This window comes from Theropithecus gelada, chromosome 1, assembly GCF_003255815.1.
Source record: "Theropithecus gelada isolate Dixy chromosome 1, Tgel_1.0, whole genome shotgun sequence".
Lineage (NCBI taxonomy): Eukaryota > Metazoa > Chordata > Mammalia > Primates > Cercopithecidae > Theropithecus > Theropithecus gelada.
Window position 1 is genome coordinate 22,304,510 of NC_037668.1, and position 21,560 is coordinate 22,326,069.

At 52.6% G+C, this 21,560-nt stretch overlaps 2 protein-coding genes across 6 annotated transcripts in view; one reads left to right on the forward strand and one right to left on the reverse strand.

Moving 5' to 3' along the window:
* Window positions 1–4,713, forward strand: part of PRCC (PRCC, proline rich mitotic checkpoint control factor) — a 31,371-nt gene extending 26,658 nt beyond the window's left edge. For 2 of the 3 annotated variants that reach the window (XM_025395501.1, XM_025395511.1), the window contains 3 exons: window positions 525–668; window positions 3,146–3,211; window positions 4,265–4,713. In XM_025395501.1, the coding sequence (XP_025251286.1) occupies window positions 525–668; window positions 3,146–3,211; window positions 4,265–4,351 (297 nt within the window). In that variant the 3' untranslated portion in view covers window positions 4,352–4,713. Of the gene's footprint in view, window positions 1–524; window positions 673–3,145; window positions 3,212–4,264 lie in introns of all 3 variants that reach the window. The other variant, XR_003121058.1, reaches the window with a different exon arrangement.
* Window positions 4,714–10,496: 5,783 nt separating this feature from the next.
* On the reverse strand, window positions 10,497–21,099 carry SH2D2A (SH2 domain containing 2A). Of its 3 annotated transcripts, none has more exons than XM_025358050.1 (9): window positions 20,926–21,099; window positions 20,256–20,313; window positions 19,290–19,474; window positions 18,458–18,547; window positions 18,101–18,269; window positions 13,896–14,042; window positions 13,438–13,725; window positions 11,427–11,597; window positions 10,497–10,825 (listed from the first exon to the last, which is right to left on the reverse strand). In XM_025358050.1, the coding sequence occupies exons 1-8, from the start codon at window positions 20,934–20,936 to the stop codon at window positions 11,430–11,432; spliced, it is 1,116 nt and encodes a 371-aa protein (XP_025213835.1). In that variant the 5' UTR covers window positions 20,937–21,099; the 3' UTR covers window positions 10,497–10,825; window positions 11,427–11,429. The 3 variants fall into 3 exon arrangements, with proteins under 3 accessions (XP_025213835.1, XP_025213826.1, XP_025213818.1); XM_025358041.1 differs by having other exon boundaries at window positions 20,256–20,344; XM_025358033.1 differs by having other exon boundaries at window positions 18,458–18,577; window positions 20,256–20,344.
* Window positions 21,100–21,560: the final 461 nt, after the last annotated feature.

Genomic DNA, 21,560 nt, shown 5'->3' on the forward strand with positions numbered 1-21,560 from the left:
AGTAGAGACGGGGTTTCACCGTGTTAGCCAGGATGTTCTCGATCTCCTGACCTCGTGATCCGCCCATCTCGGCCTCCCAAAGTGCTGGGATTGCAGGCTTGAGCCACGGCGCCCGCCCTGAATTCTTAATTTGAAAATTGTATGCAGTCCTTTTAGGCAGATATCATTAAAAATAAAATTGATTCAGGGGTACATGTGCCAGTTTGTTACATGGATATATTGCATAGTGGTAGGCAGATACTGTTTGAGTACAAATTCATACCACTGGTTCTCTGTTGTCATTCATGTTTGGAGATACCTCTTAGCTTCCCTTTTCCTGGGTTCAAGAGACGTTCTGAGTACAAGTAGCCTTTCATCTGGCATCAAGGGAATTTGGTAGGTGGCAGGTAAAAGGACGTAGAGAAGAACTGAGGGTGCCTTGGGATTGGTGAGTCACAAAATCATTCCATAAACTCTGGCTCTTTAGTGACATCTGCCGACCCCCTTGCCCAGATTCCTGACTCCTGCATTTTTTTCTTTTCTAGTTTAAGCGGCTGCAGGGCAAGAGAAACCGAGGGAGAGAAGAAATCAACTTTGTGGAGATTAAAGGTGATGACCAGCTCAGTGGGGCCCAGCAATGGATGACTAAGTCATTGACAGAAGAGAAAACCATGAAGTCATTCAGCAAAGTAAGTGGGAACGGTCTATTGAGTGGTCAACTTGGGAGGCTGCAAAGCAAAATCTTGTCTTACTCCCCGTCTAGACCCCACACCCCATTGTTATTGTCACAGCACCTTTAGTAAACACATTTTGCCTATGGTACTTGAGTATGCAGCAAACCTCACAGATACAGCAGCTCCTTCCCTCTAGAACTTTGCGGGAGTTTAACAGCTCTCCAGCTGGATGGGAGGTCTGGTTGCTGAGACTGAGTAGTTGGAGAGGACTCCAGCCTGTGGCTGTGGCTCCTTCCCAGGCTGCACAGAATCCACAGCTACTCTACTCTTTCCCTACAGTCAGATCCTTCTTTCCTTTTCTTGATTTAAAGTTTTTTGCTTTTTTTTGTTTTAATTTTTATTCTTTTAAAATACTATCTTCTTCATTTCCTTCCCTCCCTTCTTCCTTTTCTCCTTTCTTCGTTCCAATTGTTTTCATTTTTTGGTGGTAGTTTTTTTTGGTTTTGTTTTGTTTTTCAGAGTCTCACTCTGTTGCCCAGTCTGGCATGCACTGGCTCAGTCACAGCTCATTGCAACCTCTGCCTCCCAGGCTCAAGCGATCCTCCCACCTCAGCCTCCTGAGTTGCTGGGACTACAGGTGCATGCCACCATACCCATCTAATTTTTGTATTTTTTTGTAGAGTTGGAGTTTCACCATATTGTCCAGGCTGGTGTTGAACTCCTGGCCTCAAGTGATCCACCCACCTTGGCCTTGACCTCCCAAAGTGCTGGGATTACAGGCATGAGCCACTATACCCGGCCCCAGTTAGTTCATTGTTTCAAGCTGGGACCTGGCTCAGCACATCTTTGAGGTGTGAGCACAACAGAACCTCAGAAATCCTGGAGTCCCTAGATTCTGAGTGTGCAGCTCTTCTGTGTTCTCTTCATTATTGATTGTAGCCAGCTGTAGTCTTTCCAGTGCCTTTATTCATCACATTTCCCACACTATACTCCTGCCTTTTCTGTCCTAGTTGTCTTTAGTCAGTATGATGAACATTTCTTCACCTAGTAGCTGAGAACAGCAAATGTGGACATTTATGAGCCTGCCCCAGGAGGGAAAATGTGGGAAAGCCCTGGACTTGAGCCCAGCACCAGCAAGGCCAAGGTCGAGGATTTTGTTCCCTTTTCCTCCCCCCATTTGCTTTGCTTTGTTCTATGGCCACAGATGGCCATACAAGCTCCAGCCGTTTGTTTTAACTGAATGCTGGCGGTCATACAGGACAGAGCAAAGGATTGTGGTTAGATCAGCATAGATCCATCACTGTTTACTGGAAAAACCACTTAGGAGAGCATGCTCTACCAACTGTGGGTCGAGAAGCATAGTCACATAGTAATAGCTACTGTTGTTAATGCTCACTGTGGGCCAGGAATGGAGCTGGATGTTTTATGTATGTCATCTTTAACTGTCACATTAAATGACATTAAATAGCAGCAAGCAATTAGTATTTGCTCTTTTCCTATCTCCAAGTTTTCTTGCCACCGTCTCATTATATTGAACTAGATTTTGTTAAAAGAAGAAAAAGATATGGTCCTTGTCCTTGAGGAGTTGACAGCATAGTTGGGAAGAAGAGATTTAAGGACACTTGAGTGTAAATGATTACAGTGCAAATTGATTACATAAGTGCTGAGGAGACTCTAGAGAGGAGTTTTGGGAGTTGGGTGGAGATGATTAGGAAGCTTCTAGTCTGAGACAACTCTGGCAGAGGACAGAAAAACCACAGAATGAAAGCCCAGACCAATATAGACTTTGACAGTAAATCATTTGCATCAAAGTTTGGTTACGGGTTCGGTGCAGTTACGGGCGGAGGCTGGAAGACTGGGGAGAGGTAGAGTGGTTGTGAAATTTCTAATTCCAGGGAAACTGCTGGCACTTACTAGAATGGGGAAGGTGGGGGTTTTAGCCAGAGGTGATTGATGGGAGCGAGCTTGATAAGCAGTAGGTGGGAGACAGGCTAGACATCTGGCTTGACTGGGGAGAAGAGGACAGAGATGAAGAGGGTTTGAAGGGAGATGGGTACAGGGATTGTGGGAGGACCTGGCAGGGGGGCAGAAGGTCACCTGTGTCCTGGCCCACAAACTGTTTCAGACTGATTGCAGGCAGTAAAACTGGTCTCAGATGTCCATAGCAGACAGAGCCCCATGCTGGGTGCTAGGGGTAGGGTGGGATTACCAAAGACGCAGAAGACAGTCCTGACCTCAAAGTAGTTCCAGTCTAGTGGGGGATATTAGCAGGCTATTTCAGGCAAGTGTTCTGAGCTGGGTTTTTTGGTATAATGGCTTTAATAAAAATAAAGGCTTTGTAAGTATATAGAGGTAAAAACAGCTCCAACTTTTCTCCCCCAGGATCTGGGCTGCGGAATTGGCTTTTAGTCCCTAATACCACACCATCTGGGCACGTGAGAAACTTCTGCTTTCATCCTGTGGGTTAATGAGTATGTTTTCTTCTCTTGCAGAAGAAAGGTGAGCAGCCAACAGGCCAGCAGCGGCGGAAACACCAGATCACATATCTTATTCATCAGGTGAGAGAGAGCTGAGGGCTCTGGCTCAGGCAGGATCTCTGTAAATCTGGTAATTTGAAGGCTGAATTTGAGTTAGAAACCCAGATGCCAGGGACCATCTTTCAGCAGGCATCCTCTGCTGTTCTCAGAGTGGCCACTAGGAGGGGATACATCCTTCAGAATTATCCTGCTCTGCTTCAGTCTCAATGCAGATAAGATTCAGGTGCAGGTGCTTAGAATAAAACGCTCTCTTTTTTTTTTTTTTGAGATGGAGTTTTGCTCTGTCGCCCAGGCTGAAGTACAGCGGTGTGGTCTCGGCTCACTGCAAGCTCCGCCTCCCGGGTTCACGCCATTCTCCTGCCTCAGCCTCTCGAGTAGCTGGGACTACAGGTGCCTGCCACCTCGCCCGGCTAGTTTTTTTTTTTTGTATTTTTTAGTAGAGACGGGGTTTCACCGTGTTAGCCAGGATGGTCTTGATCTCCTGACCTTGTGATCCGCCCGTCTCGGCCTCCCAAAGTGCTGGGATTACAGGCTTGAGCCACCGTGCCCGGCCACCTCCTAGTTTTTCACAGCTTCAGTCATTACTTTAAAATCGTTTGAATTTCTAAGGTACTACACGCTGTTTTCAACACAATTGCAAAACTGCATCTCCAGGCTAAGCAATTGTTTGTTGGTGTTCTGTTTTGACTGGTCCAAGCCTTTGAGGCTGTCCTCTCCTACTCTGCCGGTTGGGTGTCTAAGGCAGCAGATTTTCTTCCTTTTAGATACTAAATTCTAGTTTTCATTTGCCCATTTCCCACTTCAGCTTTTGAGTTTTAATTCTACTAGAGGAAGCACCAGGATTCTTGAGTCTTTATTCTGCTTAAACCTTGATAACTCTCCAAAGAAATGATTTTTCTTTGCTTTCTTGGGGTCTTCCCCTTTTACTTCGATAAGTCTTTCAAGGAGTTTGCAGTTTCCCCATAATCATTTTGATAGGAGAAAGATTTTACATTGGGAAGCTCACAGAGGCAAGAGGACAGCGTTTCTCAGAATTCCGGTTTGACCCTCCCCTCCCCTTCTTCCTTGCCACAGGCCAAGGAGCGGGAGCTGGAACTGAAGAACACCTGGTCGGAGAACAAGCTCAGCCGCCGTCAGACCCAAGCCAAATATGGATTCTAGGGCTCTGGAACGGATTGCTCCCAGGATCTCCTGCCAGCCCAGCTGGCCTGGCCCCCAGCTTCACCTCTGGGACCCCAGCAGCTGCTCTAAGCCCAGGATCTCTTTCCCCAAGGACCCAGCCCTCGCCTCTGCGAGAATGGACATATTTGATAGATTTTTCTTAACAAGTTAGAAAATTCAGCTCCTGTCTGTCCTGGAGCTAGCAAAGACTTGTGTGATGCCTCTGAAGGGGCTCTGAGTTCTGGGATGGGAGTTTTGCTCCCTGTCAGGTGTGATGAAATGTTGAACCCTCCCCACCACCACTTTTTTTTTTTTTTAAACCAGGGATGTCTGTTGAAATAAAACATTCAGTCTGACAAACATTGCCTGCCCTGTCTCTGGATTTGTGTTTACCTTGTGTAAAGCACCTTCCAAATGATCTTGAGCTGCCTGATTCCTTTGCTTTTTTTTCTCTGTATCCACCGTCTAGCTGTGTTTGTGGCCATTGAAAACCCTAGAAATGGTATGCACAACTTTATATGAGGTGGGATGATTTTCAGAGAGACCTGTGGTCCCAAATATGTATTGCTTATCTCAGGCACCTCTGGAGACTGGGTGAAGTCAGGAGGTTTTTTTCAGTAGCACAAAATAGTTGTCAGACATAAAAATCCTATCCAGCAAGAGGTAAAGTGGCAAAATCCCTGTCCCTAAAGATGATTCAGATTGACACTGGTAGTCCATTGGTCTGGATTGGTTTGGAAGCTTCACATTGAACTTGGGTGCCAGAGATACCCTTGGAGACGCCCAGAGCCCTAGCCTTTGTTGAAGAAAGGAGGTACAGGGTCTATAGACTCCCATTATCTGTAATGCACTGTGACGCTCAGAAGTGACAAGACAGATGGCATAATTCCAAAAACAATGTGCAACTCATACTGCAAGCCACCACTGAAAAATATGGCTAAGGGTATCAGGATTCCAGTAGGGCTTAGCTGCTGTGGTTTCCTGCAGGAAAGTAGCATTGAGGAAACTCCTGCAAGAGAGCCTTGGATGTCAGGTGGAGGAGCTGTTGACCAGAAATAGACTCTTGAGTGTACTGTTGCTGGAAAACACTGGGAAGAATTAGTGTTTGGCAGTCCTGGTGACAGAGAGGGGAGGCTAAGGCCATTGGGGCATTTGAGGTATGTGGTGGAGACCTGGGGATGGGAAGGAAGAGGCAGAAGTTAGAAACCTCACCAAGCTTCTGGTTTTGTGTGCTGGGGTAAGTTGAGGAGTCTGTTTCTCATTAAGCACAGAGAAGGTTTCATCACTTACAGGAAAACCACCCGCTTATCTGAAATCTGACCTACTTCGGGCTGGAGCCAGACAGGGCTCCTGCATCCCACAGGGACACTCAGGCTGTAGTTGTCCAGATCTGTGCAGCCAGTTAAGACTTCAGCAAGGAGCTTCAGCCCTACCATGCTCCCAGTGTTCACAGAGGCACTGGGGGTCAGGGCTGAGATCTGCCCCTCTGGGGTGTCACAGGTGGTGAGGTGTGCTCAGCAGGGCCTACAATCTTAGGTTCCAATGAATCCAGTGCTTCCTTTCTTATATCCAGTATGCTACAGATGCAGCCCTAACCATATGAGTCGCCACGCTCCTGGGATTCAGTAATTCAACTTTCTCATTTTAGGGGCTGTGTCATGATATAGCTGGAAGTGCTCTGGGCTGGGAGGCAGAAGATGGTGAGAGGGAGACTCCCTGGTCTTCTGGAAATGGACAGAATTGGGCTAGATATCTATAAGGGTCCTCTTGCCTCCCACTTCCTTCAGTTCACTCAAGAGGCTTAAGCCACATTTTTTTTAAAGCCACTTTTTAGTCCTACCAAAGATGGCATTTTATTTGGTGGTTGGAATTTCCTGGTCGCTGAGAAATAACTAACAATTAGAAAATGGATAGACTTCATTTGGGAGGGCTTCCTGAAGGTGGTAGCCTCAAGTTCTTTTTTTTTTTTTTTTTTTTTTGAGACTGAGTCTGGCTCTGTCGCCCAGGCTGGAGTGCAGTGGCCGGATCTCAGCTCACTGCAAGCTCCGCCTCCCGGGTTTACGCCATTCTCCTGCCTCAGCCTCCCAAGTAGCTGGGACCACAGGCGCCCGCCACTTCGCCCGGCTAGTTTTTTGTATTTTTTAGTAGAGGCGGGGTTTCACCGTGTTAGCCAGGATGGTCTTGATCTCCTGACCTCGTGATCCACCCGTCTCGGCCTCCCAAAGTGCTGGGATTACAGGCTTGAGCCACCGCGCCCGGCCCGGTAGCCTCAAGTTCTGATGAACAGAAGACAGAGACAGAATGAGGGAGAAATAAGAGTGATAACTTGGTTAAAATTAGCATGGCAGCAACAGCCAAGGGGCAGAAGGAGAAAGGTGTGAAGGCCTTGGTCAGAAATGGATCCAGTGAGCCCTGGAAGATGTTGGTGGGGCCGGGGCAAAGCTGGATGTGCCGTGTCACATTGACCAGGACAGTAGAGCTGGAGAAGCTGAGGTCTGCAAGGATCAGACTTAGAACCCTCACAGAGATGATGTGGTTGTCGTAATGAGGGTGTTTTAGTGCCTCTGCAACACCACTGGCCCCTTCGGAGGGGCCCAGCCACATCTGCACTCTAGCTGGGGTGCTGAGCTCGCTGTCCAAGAAGCCCCAATGTACGGAGGAGTGGTTAAAGTTCAGTGGGGCCTGGGGGAAGTGGCAAGGATGCTGGAAAACTCTGGGCTGCGTGCTCCCGTCTGCCCCTTTTTACCCCTTTCCCTCTAGGTTCAGCTTTCTTTTTCTTTTTTCTTTTTTTGAGGTGGAGTCTCTGTGTCGCCCAGGCTGGAGTGCAGTGGTGCAATCTCGGCTTACTGCAACCTCTGCCTTCCGGGTTCAAGTGATTCTCCTGAGTAGCTGGGATCACAGGCGCGTGCCACCACGCTCGGCTAATTTTTTTGTATTTTTAGTAGAGACTGGGTTTCACCATATTGGCCAGGCTGGTCTCGAATTCCTGACCTCAGGTGATCCACCTGCCTCGGCCTCCCAAAGTGTTGGGATTATAGGCGTGAGCCACCGCGCCCAGCGCACCCGGCCTAAGTTTAGCTTTCTTTCAGGTGAGGACTCAGTGATGACCAGCCCCACCCCTCCCTGAGTGGGTTCGTGGGATGTGATGTTAGCTCTTCAGTCCCCCGAGAAGCCCCTGAGCCAGTTACAGATCACCTTACTGAGACTGTGCTGCATTAGTTGAGGGAGCAGACAGGAAGAAAGGGGCAGCTCAGGGGAGGCTGGAGCAGGAAAGAGCCATCAGGGTAAGGCATGGAACTGAAGGGGCAGGGGCTGGAGGACAAAGCTGGACCCTGTAGTGGGAGCCATGCTCTCTGTTCACAGCAAGGTCTTCCATGTGCTGTGACAGGGTGAGAGGTTGCCCTTTCACAGATATAACAGTGGGCTCAGCCAGAGAGGCTCTACCTGGAGGAGGCAGGAGGAGGGATGGAATGACCATGGGAAGACTGTCGGTGAGAAATGCCCTCCCCCTCTTGGCATGTGGAGTCTCGCTCAGCATAATCGCCCCAGTTCACTTTTCCTGTACAAGTTACTCAACTTCTCCCTCCTGAGGTCTCACCGCAGCCGCAGGCCTCAGCTTGGAGGAGTAAAGTCAGCGGGATCGTGCAGGGGTGCCCCTCGTGAAGGGGAGGGAGGTTCCACCACCTTGGTCTTCAGGGCTGGGCCTCCAGCTGTGGCCCTCAGCAGGACTGGGACCTTATCCTTTAGCCTAGGAGGGGCCCCGTGGTATTAAGAGGAACCCTGGGTTGGGACGACAAGATCTGGGCCCTGGGCCTTACTGCCTTTGGCTCCCTGTCACCTCCCCTCTCTAGACCTCAGTTTCCTCTTTAGTTGAGCCAAAAACTCTGTCATTAAGGGTCTCTGAAGTCCCTTCTAGACCCAGCAGTACTGCTTTTCAAAGCCCTTCACTCGCATGGTCTCATGTGTGTGCAATGAGGCATTATCTCCAGCATAAAGAATGGAGGGAGCAGTGGCACAGAACAAGGGTTCCCCTGCTGAAGGTTGCACAACTAGTTAGCACAGCGCCACAACAGACCCAGGGCTCTTGATGCCATAGGTTCATCTGAGCTCCACCACCCCTTTGGTGTGTCCACTGCATGCTCTGTGGAGTCACAGAAGGAAGAAGAGGGTCCCTAGGTCCTGCTCTGCCCCTGGCTTTGCTCCTGCCCCTGTTCTGCCCCAGGCTTTCTCCTCTAGAAACACCAAGTGGGTCGCTAGGCATTTCTGGCCCCCTCCCCACACCTGCCCATTCTGTTACACCCCAAAGTCTGGGGAAATGTATTTTCTGACTTTCTGATTTCTGTCTCTTGCTGTACAATCAATATGCCACTCTTTTCTGCTTCCTCCCCTGCCCCAAGGAATCAGCCACGAGGTAACTGACTCCATGCGTCTAATCTGAGACCTTTCTGGCACTTTCAGCCTCCTCTCTGATTTCAGCAAAGTCCTCTGCTCCTCCCTCCCTGCCCCTCTGCCTCTCTCCCCACCTCTCCTCTTGCTCAGGAGGGCATTTAGATCTGAGGTCTAAACAAAGGGAAAGGAAGTGGAACCCCAACTCTGTTGACTCAGCAACCATATTTCTCCTTAAGCCGATTAGCACTGGAGTGGAAAGGAGGGGAATTGGCCAGTCACTGGAGCTGGCACCTGGGCCAGGCTGGGGGTGGTGCGGTGGTGGCAGTGCCCAGCCAGGCCTAGGGACTGTGGCTTAAGGAAATGGTCTGGAAGATTCCTGTGCCTCAGGTAGGTACAGGGGCCCTGACAGGTGCTGATTGCCTGGACTAGACTCTTATAGGAATGAATGTGAAAAGAACAGGCTGCACAGATGGGACCACAGGAGTCCGCAGGCCTGGGCAGCTCTGGAGGGGCCGTCTCTGCTCTGAGCCCTGAGGATGATCCAGGGGCAGACACTGCCCTGCCTTAGAAAGCCCCCTGTCTGGCTGGGCATGGTGGCTCATGCCTTTAATCCCAGCATTTTGGGAGGCTGTGACAGGAATATAGCTTGAGGCCAGGGGTTTGAGACCAGCTCTGGCAACATAGTGAGACCCTCTCTCTATAATTTTTATTTATTTATTTATTTATTTATTTTTATTTTTCCCCCAAGACGGAGTCTTTCTCTGTCACCCAGGCTGGAGTACAGTGACGTGATCTTGGCTCACTGCAACCTCTGCCTCCCGGGTTCAAGCAATTCTCCTGCCTCAGCCTCCTGAGTAGCTGGGATGACAGGCATGTGCCATCACGCCTGACTGACTTTTGTATTTTTAGTAGAGATGGACGGGGTTTCACCAAATTGGCCAGGCTGGTCTCAAACTCCTGACCTCAGGTGATCTACCCACCTCGGCCTCCCAAAGTGCTGGGATTACAGGTGTGAGCCACCACGCCCAGCCGGGCTTGGTGATGGGCACCTGTAGTCCCAGCAACTTGGGAGGCTAAGGCAGGAGGATCCCTTGAGCCCAGGAGTTCAAGGCTGCAGTGAGCTATGATCATGCTACTATACTCCAGTCTGGGCGACAGAGCAAGACCCTGTCTTAAAAAAAAAAAAAAAAAAAAAGGGAAGTCCCCAGTCTGTGACAAAAGTAAGGCCCAGGGCATACGCCAGAGCCCCAGAGCTTTGCATGGGAACAGGAGGCTGGCTCTGAAGTGGTTCTGGGCAGAGAAGGGGGAAGCAAGAGGGATATGGGAGAGAATGGGGTCCTGATTGAGGCAAAGGGCCTAAGCCCAAGAGGCTAGGAAGATGAGAGGCCTGGAGCCAGTTCCAAGGGGATTCCTGTCCTCTTAAGGGGCTCACACACACATCTTCCTCCTCTCCAGTCCTGGACTTGGCAGGGGTGTTGCAGAGGAGGTGAAGGGGCTGTCCTTCAACTGCTCAGCTCTCTGCCCCTCTTTCTTTATGCCTCAAGTGGTGCAGCCACCCCTATGTCCCTGCCTGCCTACTCAACCCATCCCAGCCAGAGAAGGAATACTTTGCAGAGGTCTTGTGTCCCTGGCCTTGGTGTCTGTCAATCCTCAAGCCCTTCCACCCTCACTGCAGTGGCAGTTCAACCCCTTGCCTTCCACAGTATGAGAGAGAGAGAGTCAGAGACAGAGACAGAAGGAGCCTGGAGGACTTGAATCCCTGTAGGGGAAGGCAGTTGGTGATGATTTATTAGCCAGACAAGAATCAACAAACAAGTTCTAACATCTGTTCTCACCAAACCATTCCTCAGACAACAGCAGCATTGGACCAGGGCCCAGACTCAAAGGCTCAGAGGGCCAAGGAAATTAGACTCCAGGAGGAGAAACCAGGACAGTGAGAGCCAGCAGGGCCCTCCTCGCACACTTCTTTGCTGTCTTAGATCATCAAGGACTGAGCCATTGGATTCTTGGGATCTCTTAGGAGGGAGCAGGCTCCACATTTGCTTCTCTGACCTCCAGGCTTCTTTGTTGGGGGTCAGGCCGGACCTGTCGGGGGACAGAGTTAAGCCAGGATCCACAGGAGGGGACCCAGCAAGCACCCAGGCCTCCATGCAGTAGAACTCTGGAAAGTGGCCAGACTTCCTGTTTGAGGAAATCTCTGATGTTTCCTATGGACTGGAGTTTGTGGATGTGTGGTAAGGAACAGAGTACTAAACGGGGAATCAGGAAGCCTGGGTTCTAGTCCTTGACTTTGGCCAAGTCACTGTGCCTCTCAGGCTATGTTTTCTTTTCTGCATAGTGAGGGAGTTGAATTTGATCAGTAAGGACAAATGTAATGCTGCTCATCCTCCCGCCCTTACCCATGGCAGACATCACTAATCAATCATGTGATTTTTTTCTGCTGAGTTCAGATATAACCTTAACATCCTTTCCAATGCAGCACTCTAGGCAGCCACGACCAATGGATTGGAGTTGGCATGCAAGATGACACCTCTTTGCCATCCTTGCAATTGATGATGGCTGAGGTCCTTTCCAGCTTTGATCAACTATGGTTTATTCCATCCACATTTCCTGAGAAGGGTGCCAGGTGTGTGTGAGGGTCTCTGGACCTTATACTCCAAGTTATCCTCACCAAGCTCAGACTTACCGCCTACTGAGGAGGCCCAAGGGGGAGCCATGCCTGTCCTCTGTCCTGAAGCACCTGTCTAGAAAGATTGTGGGGGAGGGTGTGTCTCCAGGCGGGTGGGGGCTGGTGGGGCAGGGGAGGGCCTTGCCCAATCACAGAGTTCTCAGAATGCAGCTGGGAGCCACCTGTATTCTGCAGAGAGAAGGACAGTTCTAGGTCACACCCTCTACCCTCTGCCTCCTAGGTGAACCTGCAGTCTCAAGACATCTGATCTGAACAGACTTTGGCTTCCAGAGAGGGTGTATAAACTCCTGTCATTCATTAATTCAACAAACATCTCCTGAGCACCTGCTCTGTGCCAGACACTGGGCTGGGTGCTTTGGAAACAGATGGGTAAGTCCCAGCCCTCCCTTCAGGGAGCTCACACTCTAAACTAGGGAAGGGACAGAGAGAAGGAGATGGGAAGAGATGGGTGTCTCATGTGATCAGTGTCGTGGCAGGTGTGTGTAAGGCACAGGGGGTGGCCTCTGTGGCCTCTGAGAAGGGAAAGCTGGTCTTGAAGGATGATTAGAAAGTTGCCAGGCAGCGGGAGGATGAGCTTGCAGGAAGTCGCTATAGGCAGAGATACTGGTGGGTGCAAACCCCAGGAGGCTTGAAACCACTTGGTTTAGAGAAATATGAATCATTCTAGGAGAATGGGAGCGGCTGGTGGTAACGCTAAGGAGGTGAGACCCCCCTCACCCAAGTCTAGAGTGCATCGCGGGCCAGGCAGCTGCTTCAGCAAGACCATTCTGGCTTTTTTGGTGCAGAGTGGATCAGAAGTGGCAAGTATGGTGGTTAGGAAACCAGTTAAGAAGCTCTTGGGAGCCAGGCAAGGTGGCTCGAGCCTGTAATCTCAGCTGAGGCGGGAGGATCACTTGCACCCAGGAGTTCAAGTTTGCAGTGAGCTATGATTGTGCCACTACACTCCAGCCTGGGTGACAAAGCCAGACCCCAATGATGGAGGCTGGAGCTGGGGAAAGGAAAAATATACTTAGGAAGAGATCCAGCATGAATGAGTGGCTTACCGGGGGAGTGAAGAAGGAGCAGTGCTGAGGGAGCCCTGGGATTCTGACTTGGCTAGCTGGGTGGCTAGAGACTTAGCAATCAGGACAGAAAACATGGGACCGAGCTGTTTGGAGGGCAAGGGTGAGAGTGGTGTTGGCTGTGTTGAGTTTGAAGGGCTGAGGGATGCTGGGGGGAACTGACCAGAAGCTTGGAGAGAAGTTTGGATGGAGATATGGACAGGTGACGTCAGCTCTAGGACAGCAGGCGTTGGCAGGGGTGTGGGTGAGGACAAGCAGGCTCAGGCTGAGCCGGGAGCCTGGGGCACCAGCAGGGAGGGAGGGTGGGGAAGGGTCTGAGGAGAGAGGTTGGGGAAGGGCTTTGGGAGGGCCGCAGAGACCAAGGGAGAGAGTGGGATGGCTGCTGGGGCTAACCCATGGCATGAGGTACTGACTTGAAGGGTAGGCAAGCAGACTTAGGTCTGGGGAGAAGGAAGAGGGAGACAGGGAGTACACAGAAGGAGCTGGGAGAGGAGAGTCCCCCTCCTCTGAATAAGGGACCCCAAGTGCTCTTTTTCTCCAGGACAGCAGGGCCGTGAAGGCCAAGGGAGAGAGCCAGAGAGGCACGGGGTGGGGTCAGCCCCAGGTGCATCCGAAGAGGGCCTGCAGGACCAGATGGACACAGATCAAAAAAGCCTCGATGGGGGAGGTGAAGGGGCACCCTGCCTGGGGGCCTCTGTTTTCTCTGTGAGGTAGGAGGGCATGGGGGTTTGACAAAGATGAGGTCTGAGTGACTCTGGGGAGAAGAGGGGGCAGTCTCTGGGCCTGGAGAAGGGAGGCTGGCACCTGGATCATTCTGTCCTTCCCACATCACCTCACACCTCTGCCCCTTACCCTGCCCCAGGCATCCACTCTGAACACCTTCACCTTCCCGTATCTACCTGCAGGGAGACCTTCTCGAACCCACCTTTCCCTGCACACCAGTTTACCTGGCCTCCTGGGACAGGCCTGGACCGGCTCTTCCGTAGGACAGGGTGCCCAAGGGTGGCAGGTGGGCCCTCATCTTCCACCTCCACATAGATGTTGCTGGGGGCTTCCCCGGGGCTGCCCCGGCCCATGGCGTAGAAGGCTATGGGTTCATCAGGCTCGTTGTAGATAGGATTGGAGGGCTTGGGGGGTGGGGCCGGGAGGCGTCGTGAAACAGGGCTCGTGTAAACTTCTGGGGGCAGCTGAGGTTTGGCAGGGATGGGAGGCTTGGGCCTGAGTGGCTGGGAGGGCTGGGAGAGAAGGTGAGGCCAGGGAGGAGTGGGGTGAGGGAGGCAGGGTTAAAGCCCCATCGTAAGTCCCAGCCTAAGCCTCTGCCCCCGCTAGGCCCCTCCTCCTCCCCGCTGCCTGCACCCCCTCGCAGGCCTGTCCTCCAGCTCCCTCAGCCCCTCCAACCCAATACCTCCTTCTCCCCGGCCGCTTCTTTCTGCATTGGGACTGTGGCTTGCCCCTGCTTGATGATTGGGCTGTACTCGGGGTTTGGGTCCTGGCTTTTGCTTCCAGAGTTTGATTCTTCAGTCCTCAGGGGAAGTCCTGCAGGCTCAGGAGTCTGCTGGGAAAGAAGGAGGTCTGAGGGACTTGGTGGAGCATTGGGGAGGGGGAGGTGATCAGGAGGACAAAATAATCCAGTCTAAGTGGAGGATGGGAGAAGGGGGAGGGGCACAGAAATTTGGCCTGGGCTGGGTTCCCTGGATGAGGAAGAGGGGGTGGCGACGGTGAGGAGACCCAGGGTCGGATGGAGGCGGTGGTAAGCTCTGGTCACAGGCCATATCTAGCATTACAGTTTTTCTTTTCTGAGCTAGAGTCTCGCTCTGTTGCCCAGGCTGAAGTGTAGTGGTGCAGTCTCAGCTCGCTGAAGCCTTGATATCCTGGGCTCAAGCTATCCTCTTGCCTCAGCCTCCCAAGTAGCTGGGACTACAGGCATGCACCACCACCCTGGCTAACTGTGTTTTCATTTTCTGTAGAGATGGGGTCTCAGTATATTGCCCAGGCTTGGTCTTGAACTCCTGGGCTCAAATGATCCTCCCACCTCAGCCTTCCTGAGTTTTAGGATTACAGGTGTGAGCCACCACACTTGGCTGCATTAAACTTAATTTCATCTGGATCACAGGGCAAGGCCAGATTCCATTTGTGCCTGTGGTTGTGAAAATGCAACATGGCTTTACACATCTTTAGCTGAAAAATTATTGGCATGGGGACCAATCTCCATGACAGCTGTGCTTGTGTTTATTTCTGTACTGCTGGTTAATTTATGGAGATATAAGCTGAAGGTTTTTTGTTTGTTTGTTTTTGTTTTTAAGACCAAGTCTCATTCTGTCATCCAGGCTGGAGTGCAGTGGCATAATCTCGGCTCACTGCAACCTCCGCCTCCTGGGTTCCAGAGATTCTCCTGCCTCAGCCTCCCAAGTAGCTGGGATTACAGGCACCCACCACCACACCCAGCTAATGTTTGTATTTTTCAGTAGAGATGGGGTTTTGTCATGTGGCTAGACTGGTCTCGAACTCCTGACCTCAGGTGATCCTCCACCTTGGCCTCCCAAAGTGCTGGGATTACAGATGTAAGCCACTGCACCTGGCCATAAGCTAAAAATTTTAAGGGCAGAGACCACCTCAGGAGAGAGGAACCCCATGTGGGATGGTTCCATCTCACAGACGGTGTGCTTTTAGTTCAGTGTTAGCCCTTGGTCCATGAATGCTGTCCCCATGCCTGCTGCCAGTGTAGGCTAAGGTCACAGGGCTTTTCTTGTGCTCCTGCAATCCACCAAGTGCACGTCTCCATCGGGAGGTGTACTGCAGGTGTACTATGGAATCCAAAGAATTCCTTTTCCTGCCCTAACCCCCTCCTCTCTCAGCATCTCCTTCCTGAATAAAAAGTAGCACCTCCACCCTGCTGCCGAAACAGCACCTTAGGAGTCAGCCTTGATGCCTCCACCTCCTCCCTCTCGACATGAAATCAAACACAAGTCCTGCTCCTTCCACTGTCTAAATATTGTTCACATCTGTGTACTTTTCTCCATGCACACGACCAGCACCCTAGTTGAGGCCACCTGACTCCTCCCCCTGCATCGTCTTGCCCTTCCAACCCACTCTCCAGTCTTCGAGCAGAGCAATCTTACAGAAACTCCCCTAGCAATCCTTGGGTGGTTACCCATTGCCCCAGGATAAGTCAGAATCCTGAGAGCTTGAGTGACAAGACTCTGTGTGATCTCAGACTTCTACAGCTCTGCCTTCAGCCTTCTCAGGTCAGGCTGGCTCCTCCTCACCCCCAGACTTCCCCATGCTCTATGAATCTCAGGTCTCTGCCTGTTCCTCACAAAAGAGGCAGTGACCACAGGCACTGTCCCCACTTGTTTTAACTGACCCAAATCAAGTTCTATGAAACTCCTCTTGTCTAGGTCACCAGTGACCTCCTCTCTGTCAAACCCAGTGTCAATTGCACCCTGTGCCCTCACCCGCCTTCACTCACTTTCTTCACTTGGCTTCCAGAGCATCACACTCTTTGGCTTTTCTCCTCTCTTTCTGAGTGCTCTGCTCAATTTTCTTTGTCAGTTCACCCTCATTTCTGCAACCTCTAAATGCTGGAGACTTGGGCTTCATTTCCTTCCTACCTACACTGACTTTTGAGTGAGATTTCACCCCTCCTAAAGGTTTTAGAGTCCCTCTGAGTGCTGGTGACTCTCAATATTTGTCTGCAGCCCATCCCTTTGTCCCAGTCCCGACTCTGAATTCCAGCTGCCTACTTGACATCTCCATGCTGAACTGCATGTGTAGAAAAACAGAACTCCTGACCCTGCCCCCCTGCCCAGACATGTTCCTCCTAGAACTTTCCTCGTCTCAGTCAATGACAAGTCCATCTTTTCACACTCCTCATCCAATCCTGCAAAAACCCAGCAGCTCCACCTTCTAAGGAGACCCAGCCTCCGCCTTCCTCACACCTCCTGGAGGCAGCCACCTCTGCTACCCTGACCCAGGCTGCCATCATTTCATGTGAAATATTGCCTCTCCCGAAACTTGCCAGGCCATGTCACCCCTCAGCTTGTAACTCTCCAGTGCCATCTCGTCTCACTCAGAATAAAACTCCAAATGCATACAAGAGTCTACAGGGCCCCCCTCCCTCACCCCTCTGATCTCATCTCCTACTTCTCTATCCTTCAGTCACTGGATCCACCCATGCTAGCTTCCTCTCTGCTCCCATCATTCCTCAGACACAGCAAGTCTCCTCCTGCCTCAGGGCCTTTGCACCTGCTGTGCCCGCTGCCGAGAATGCTTTTCCTCCAGTTGTCTGCATGGCTCTTCTATTTCATACAGGCCTCTATTCAGATGTCCACTTACCAGAGTGACCTTCCCTGACACCCTGTGTAGAACAGCCCCAACCCTGTCACTCTTCAACAATATTTCACATGAAATGATGGCAGCCTGGGCCAGGGTAGCAGAGGTGGGTGCCTCCAGGAGGCATGAGAAGGCTGGAGGCTGGGTCTGCCCAGAAGGTGGAGCTGCTGGTGGAGCTGTTTGGTTTTCTTGTCAGTGTGTACTTATCATTACTAGACAGACTCTGTCTTCTTTGCTTGTTTTCTGTATTACTCACTTGTCTGCCTCCTCCTTCTAGAATGAAAGCTCTTGAAGGCAGAGATATTCCAGTCCTTTAAGTTCACTGCTGTTTTTCCAGTGCCCAGAAGGTTGCATGGCACCCAGTGGTCCCTCAGCACTGCCTGAACTTGTGCACCGCTGCCTGCTAGGCTAAACGGTACCCTGTATTTCCTTCTGAATCACATTCTCCACACTGGATTTCTATTACTTGTCCATTTTTACTGCTGGAAAGTAGGCTTTGTGAGTTTGAGACCCGTCTGTCTGTATGGTTCATGGGTCTATTCTCAGGGCCTGCCAGCAGTTGGTAGGCCCTAAGTACTCCGTAAATATCTCTTATATTAAAAACAAATGACTAGGCTGGGCGCAGTGGCTCATGCCTGTAATCCCAGCTACTCAGGGGTCCCATTCAGGAGACCCCTGCATCCTCCCCTGGCCTCATCCTGGAAGGGCAGTCTGCAGGGGCTGCTACTGCAGCAACAGGGATGGGAAAGTAGTTGGACTTCCAGATTTCAGAAGTCAAAGCTGAAAATACCAGATGGAAAATACCAGCATTCGAAGCCTTAGGGACAGAAGGATAATGGGGCCTGGAGAGGGGAAGCTGACTCAGGAGGCTGAGGCGGGAGAATCACTTGAACCCGGGAGGTGGAGTTTGCAGGGAGAAAAGATCGCGCCACTGCACTCTAGCCTGCGAGACAGATCGACACTCTGTCTAAAACAAAACAAAACAAAACAAAAAACCCCAAATGACTCTGTGTGCCCCTGGTCTCTCCTTGCCCCTCTGTCTCCGTGTGGCTGGGCTGGTCTCTTAAGGAGGGACCCCCCAGCACTCATATTTCTTGAAGGGCCTGCCACCCTCTCACGAAGATGAAGATGCCTGGGTAAGGGAGGCATGCCCGGGTGGTGTTTTGGGATGAGAAAGTGCCTGGTGCCGCGTCCTGCGCCTGGGCTCTGAGTCGGGGGACGGGGAGGGGGCGCTGGCCTGAGACCCTGGGCTCTCTGGTCAGGGCCCGGGGCGCGTACCTGGCGGGCGAGCGGCTCGGTGAGCGTCTCCCCGTAGGGGCTGAGCGGGTGCGCCGTGTAGTGCCGCAGCAGGTCCTGCAGCCGTTCGTGGGCGCTGTCCTCGCCCAGCACCACGTGGCGCCCGTCCCCGAGCTGGGCCAGCAGGAAGTGGCGGCAGCAAGTCCGGCTCCTGGAGGGCGCCGTTAAGGATCAGACTATCTCCCACTCCTCGGCCAGGGCCACCAGCGCGAGGCGTGACCCCCACTTTCAGCAGCCCGGGGACTGAGCTAAAAGCTCGGCTCCTCCTGGGATCAGACCCAAGCCCCGCCCCTCCCGAGCCCCGCCTTCGGTCTCCCGGCGCGGGGCCTCGCCCCTCACCTGTAAGTCAGCACGAAGGTCACCGCGCTCTCGCTGAACCGCACCAAGTAGCATCCCTGAGGCTTGGGCTCCAGCAGCCTCTCTGCCTCCCTGTGGGTGACGGAGAGAGGGGGCCGAAACCTGCTCTGACACTTTCAGCCTCGCCTCTGTCTCCCCAGCTCTCACGAGGAACCCTTACCCCCAAGCAAGCATGCTGGAGCGGCTAGAGAAAGGCTAGGGTTGAGATGGGGAGAGAGAGCATGTGGGAGCTGTTCTCCCGCTGCAGGGACTAGGGGTGGACAGGGGCCAGGGGTCCCATTCAGGAGACCCCCGCTTCCTCCCCTGGCCTCATCCTGGAAGGGCAGCCTGTAGGGGCTGCTACTGCAGCAACAGAGATGGGAAAGTAGTTGGACTTCCAGATTTCCGAAGTCAAAACTGAACTGAGGAGGTGAACAAAGAGATAGGGAGAAATGAGGCTGAGAAATGGAGGAGGGAGGATCTGCAAGGGTGGAAGAAAAGAGGGCTGGGAGATAAAGATGGAGTAAGCCTGGAGGGAGAGAGAGGTGGAAAATACCAGCATTTGAGGCCTTAGGGACAGGAGGATAATGGGGCCTAGAGAGAGGAAGCTGAGGCACAGAGAGGCCTGGACTGGAGCCTCTCCAATGATCTCCCCTGGAGAGATGCCTCAGTGAAAGGCCTAGAAAACTCTGGGAGTGGGAGCCTGGAGTGGGCACCTCCATCTGCTCCAGACTGGTAGAAGTGGGAGCCTTCATCTATTCCTGGCAGGTGGCAGGACCCAGACCCAGGACTTGCCCTGCCCCTGTCTGGGCCAATTTCCTCCTCCATGACTCACCTCCGGGTGATGAAGCCATGGAACCAGGCAGGGGCTGCCCCATGCTGCAGGAGCCAGTGGGCCTGGGTCTTCTGGAACCAAGCCCGGGTCTCGGCCTGCAGGGACAGGCTTCCTTCTCCAGGCACCTCTTCTGCCCTCTCAGCATTCCCTGGGATGGAGGCAGCCTCCAGGGCCTGGGGAGATGCCTGGATCAGGGAAGAGTTCAAGGAGGGGGAAGCAGCATGATGGGTGGGCCTTCTCCTGACTTTGATCCACCTGCCACCTTCTTTTCCTCATACCCAGCCTCTCCTGTCTATTTTAGGGTACAATTGCCCAGAAAGTCCTTCCTAAAGTCTAACTTAAATCCCTTCTTCAGCTCCAGCTGTTCTGGCTTCCAGAGACTCTCCTTCCTCTGCCCTCTGGGTCCTGAGGGCTTTTAATCCAGCAGCAGTGAGCTGTCACACTGTGCTCCAGGAGGGACGGGAAAGGCAGCACAGCCTTCCAGATGGATAGAGTCATTCCCTGGCCTGGAGGATGAAGGAACATGATGCTGGAAGTCACGCTAAAGGCCAGAATGAGGGAGGGTTTACTCCACAATATGAGGGACTGAGCTAGTTCACAGAGAAAATTCTTGAGTGGGCGGGAGGGAAGGGCTGAGACGTGGAATGCACCGGGTGAATGAAGGTCACTGACACAGAGGGCAGATGCCTGCTTCTGGGACTCAATGCGCTGCATCCTGGTCACCTGCGGACTCTGCCTGAGCTTCCGGAGGGCCTAGGAGCAGCACGGGAGTGAGTGGGCAACTCAGTGCATGAAGGAGGTACTCCCCATTTTCGTTCTCTCCCTCTGTGCCCCAGCCCGCTGGCAGACCCGGATCATTCCTGCCTTCTCTCGGGGTAGCCTTTGTCCATCTGCAAATCCTTCCCCATGGGAGGGTGGGAGAGATGAGGGAGCTGCACCCCGCTGCCGCCCCAGGTTTCTACCCACCGCAGTGTAGCCCAGGTTCCGGCAGCTCCTGTGGGTCATGTCCGTGATCTGGAAGGTGCTGAAGGTTGGGATGGGGGCTTCGTGACTCCCTGTGAGCACAAAGAGGGCTGTCGGGGTTTCTCAGAGGGGGACTGTGTCTATCTCTGCCTCCCACCCCTCCTCCCAGGTTCAGGGATCTGTAGGGCTGGGACAGTCTTAATGACAGGAAAAACGCAGAAGGGCAGCAGGGGAGTTTCTCAGGCATGAGGATAAGTAGCCAAGGGGGCGTGAGGGGGGCTAATGCTGCCAGAGGAGGTTGTCAGGGACACCAGGTGCCTAGAAGGAGAAGATGGGAGCCAGGCTGGCCTTCGGATGGCCAGGGAGGCAGATCACTTCAGGGCAGGCCCTTCTTCTGGTCCAGGATCTTTTGCCTCCTCCTCCCTTCATCCTCCTGCTCCCTCCTCTCTCCTCTCTGAGAAGCGCTCAAAAAACCCTGTCACCTTTATCCTCAGGAATGAGTGGGCACGGAGCCCCAGGCGGGGTTGTGGTCGCCCTGCCTCTCAGCCTTGCCAGCTCTGGCTTAGAGTGGGGCCCCTCATCCCTGAAGTGGGAGCTCAAGCCCAGGAGGGAGGGCAGGGGGATGGGGGTCTTGGTGCCCCCTCCCACCCGTATCCTCCAACTTCACACTTACCTTGGGGACATATCTGGGCCAGGGGGAAATCCATGGGGGCAGCCTGACAAGGGATCCCAGAACAGGGTGTGTGTATGTGCTCTGGAAAGGTGTGCACACTCAGCAACTCTTCATCTCTCCTTTCACCCTGGCCCCAGGGGCAGGAAATGTCGCCTTACCCACAGCCTTAGTTCTGGCAGAGGACCCACGTCATGGAAAGCCTTAAGACGATTGTCCCACCCCCGGAAGCCACGCAGCTGTAGATAGCGGTGGTATAGCGGTGGGGGGTATCTGTGTCACTCTGTGTTTAGGTGTTAGGAAGTCCTTACTGCTACCTGACCTTCATCCCTCCAGATTCTTTCTCTGCTCCCTCACCCCAAACTAGAACTTCCCTTTCTCTCTCTCTCATCTCTCTTGGCTTCTATTTCTTTCCCTCTGGAAAATCTCCCACTCTGCCTCTGGGCCTGTTCTGAGCAGTGGGAATGGGGATGTCAGCCTCAAGGATAAGCCACACAAGGTGCTTATGGGTCATGCTTTGAGGAGACATGAGGAAGGGAGGGGGCAGGGCTGCAACAGGAAGGATGTGGGTTAGACTTCTGGAAGGACTTTTTGAGGACACATGAAATCTATGAGTCTGGGCATGGTGTCTCACGCCT

What these genes read in the sequence shown, in the direction of transcription:
- SH2D2A (XM_025358033.1), bottom strand. Translation starts at nt 20,959, where the DNA reads ATGGATTTCCCCCTGGCCCAGATATGTCCCCAAG. An exon ending in GGCCCAGATATGTCCCCAAG is followed by an intron (nt 20,345 to 20,925) that starts GTAAGTGTGAAG and finishes TTGTGCTCACAG; the next exon opens with GGAGTCACGAAGCCCCCATC. An exon ending in ACCTTCGTGCTGACTTACAG is followed by an intron (nt 18,270 to 18,457) that starts GTGAGGGGCGAG and finishes GGCGCCCTCCAG; the next exon opens with GAGCCGGACTTGCTGCCGCC.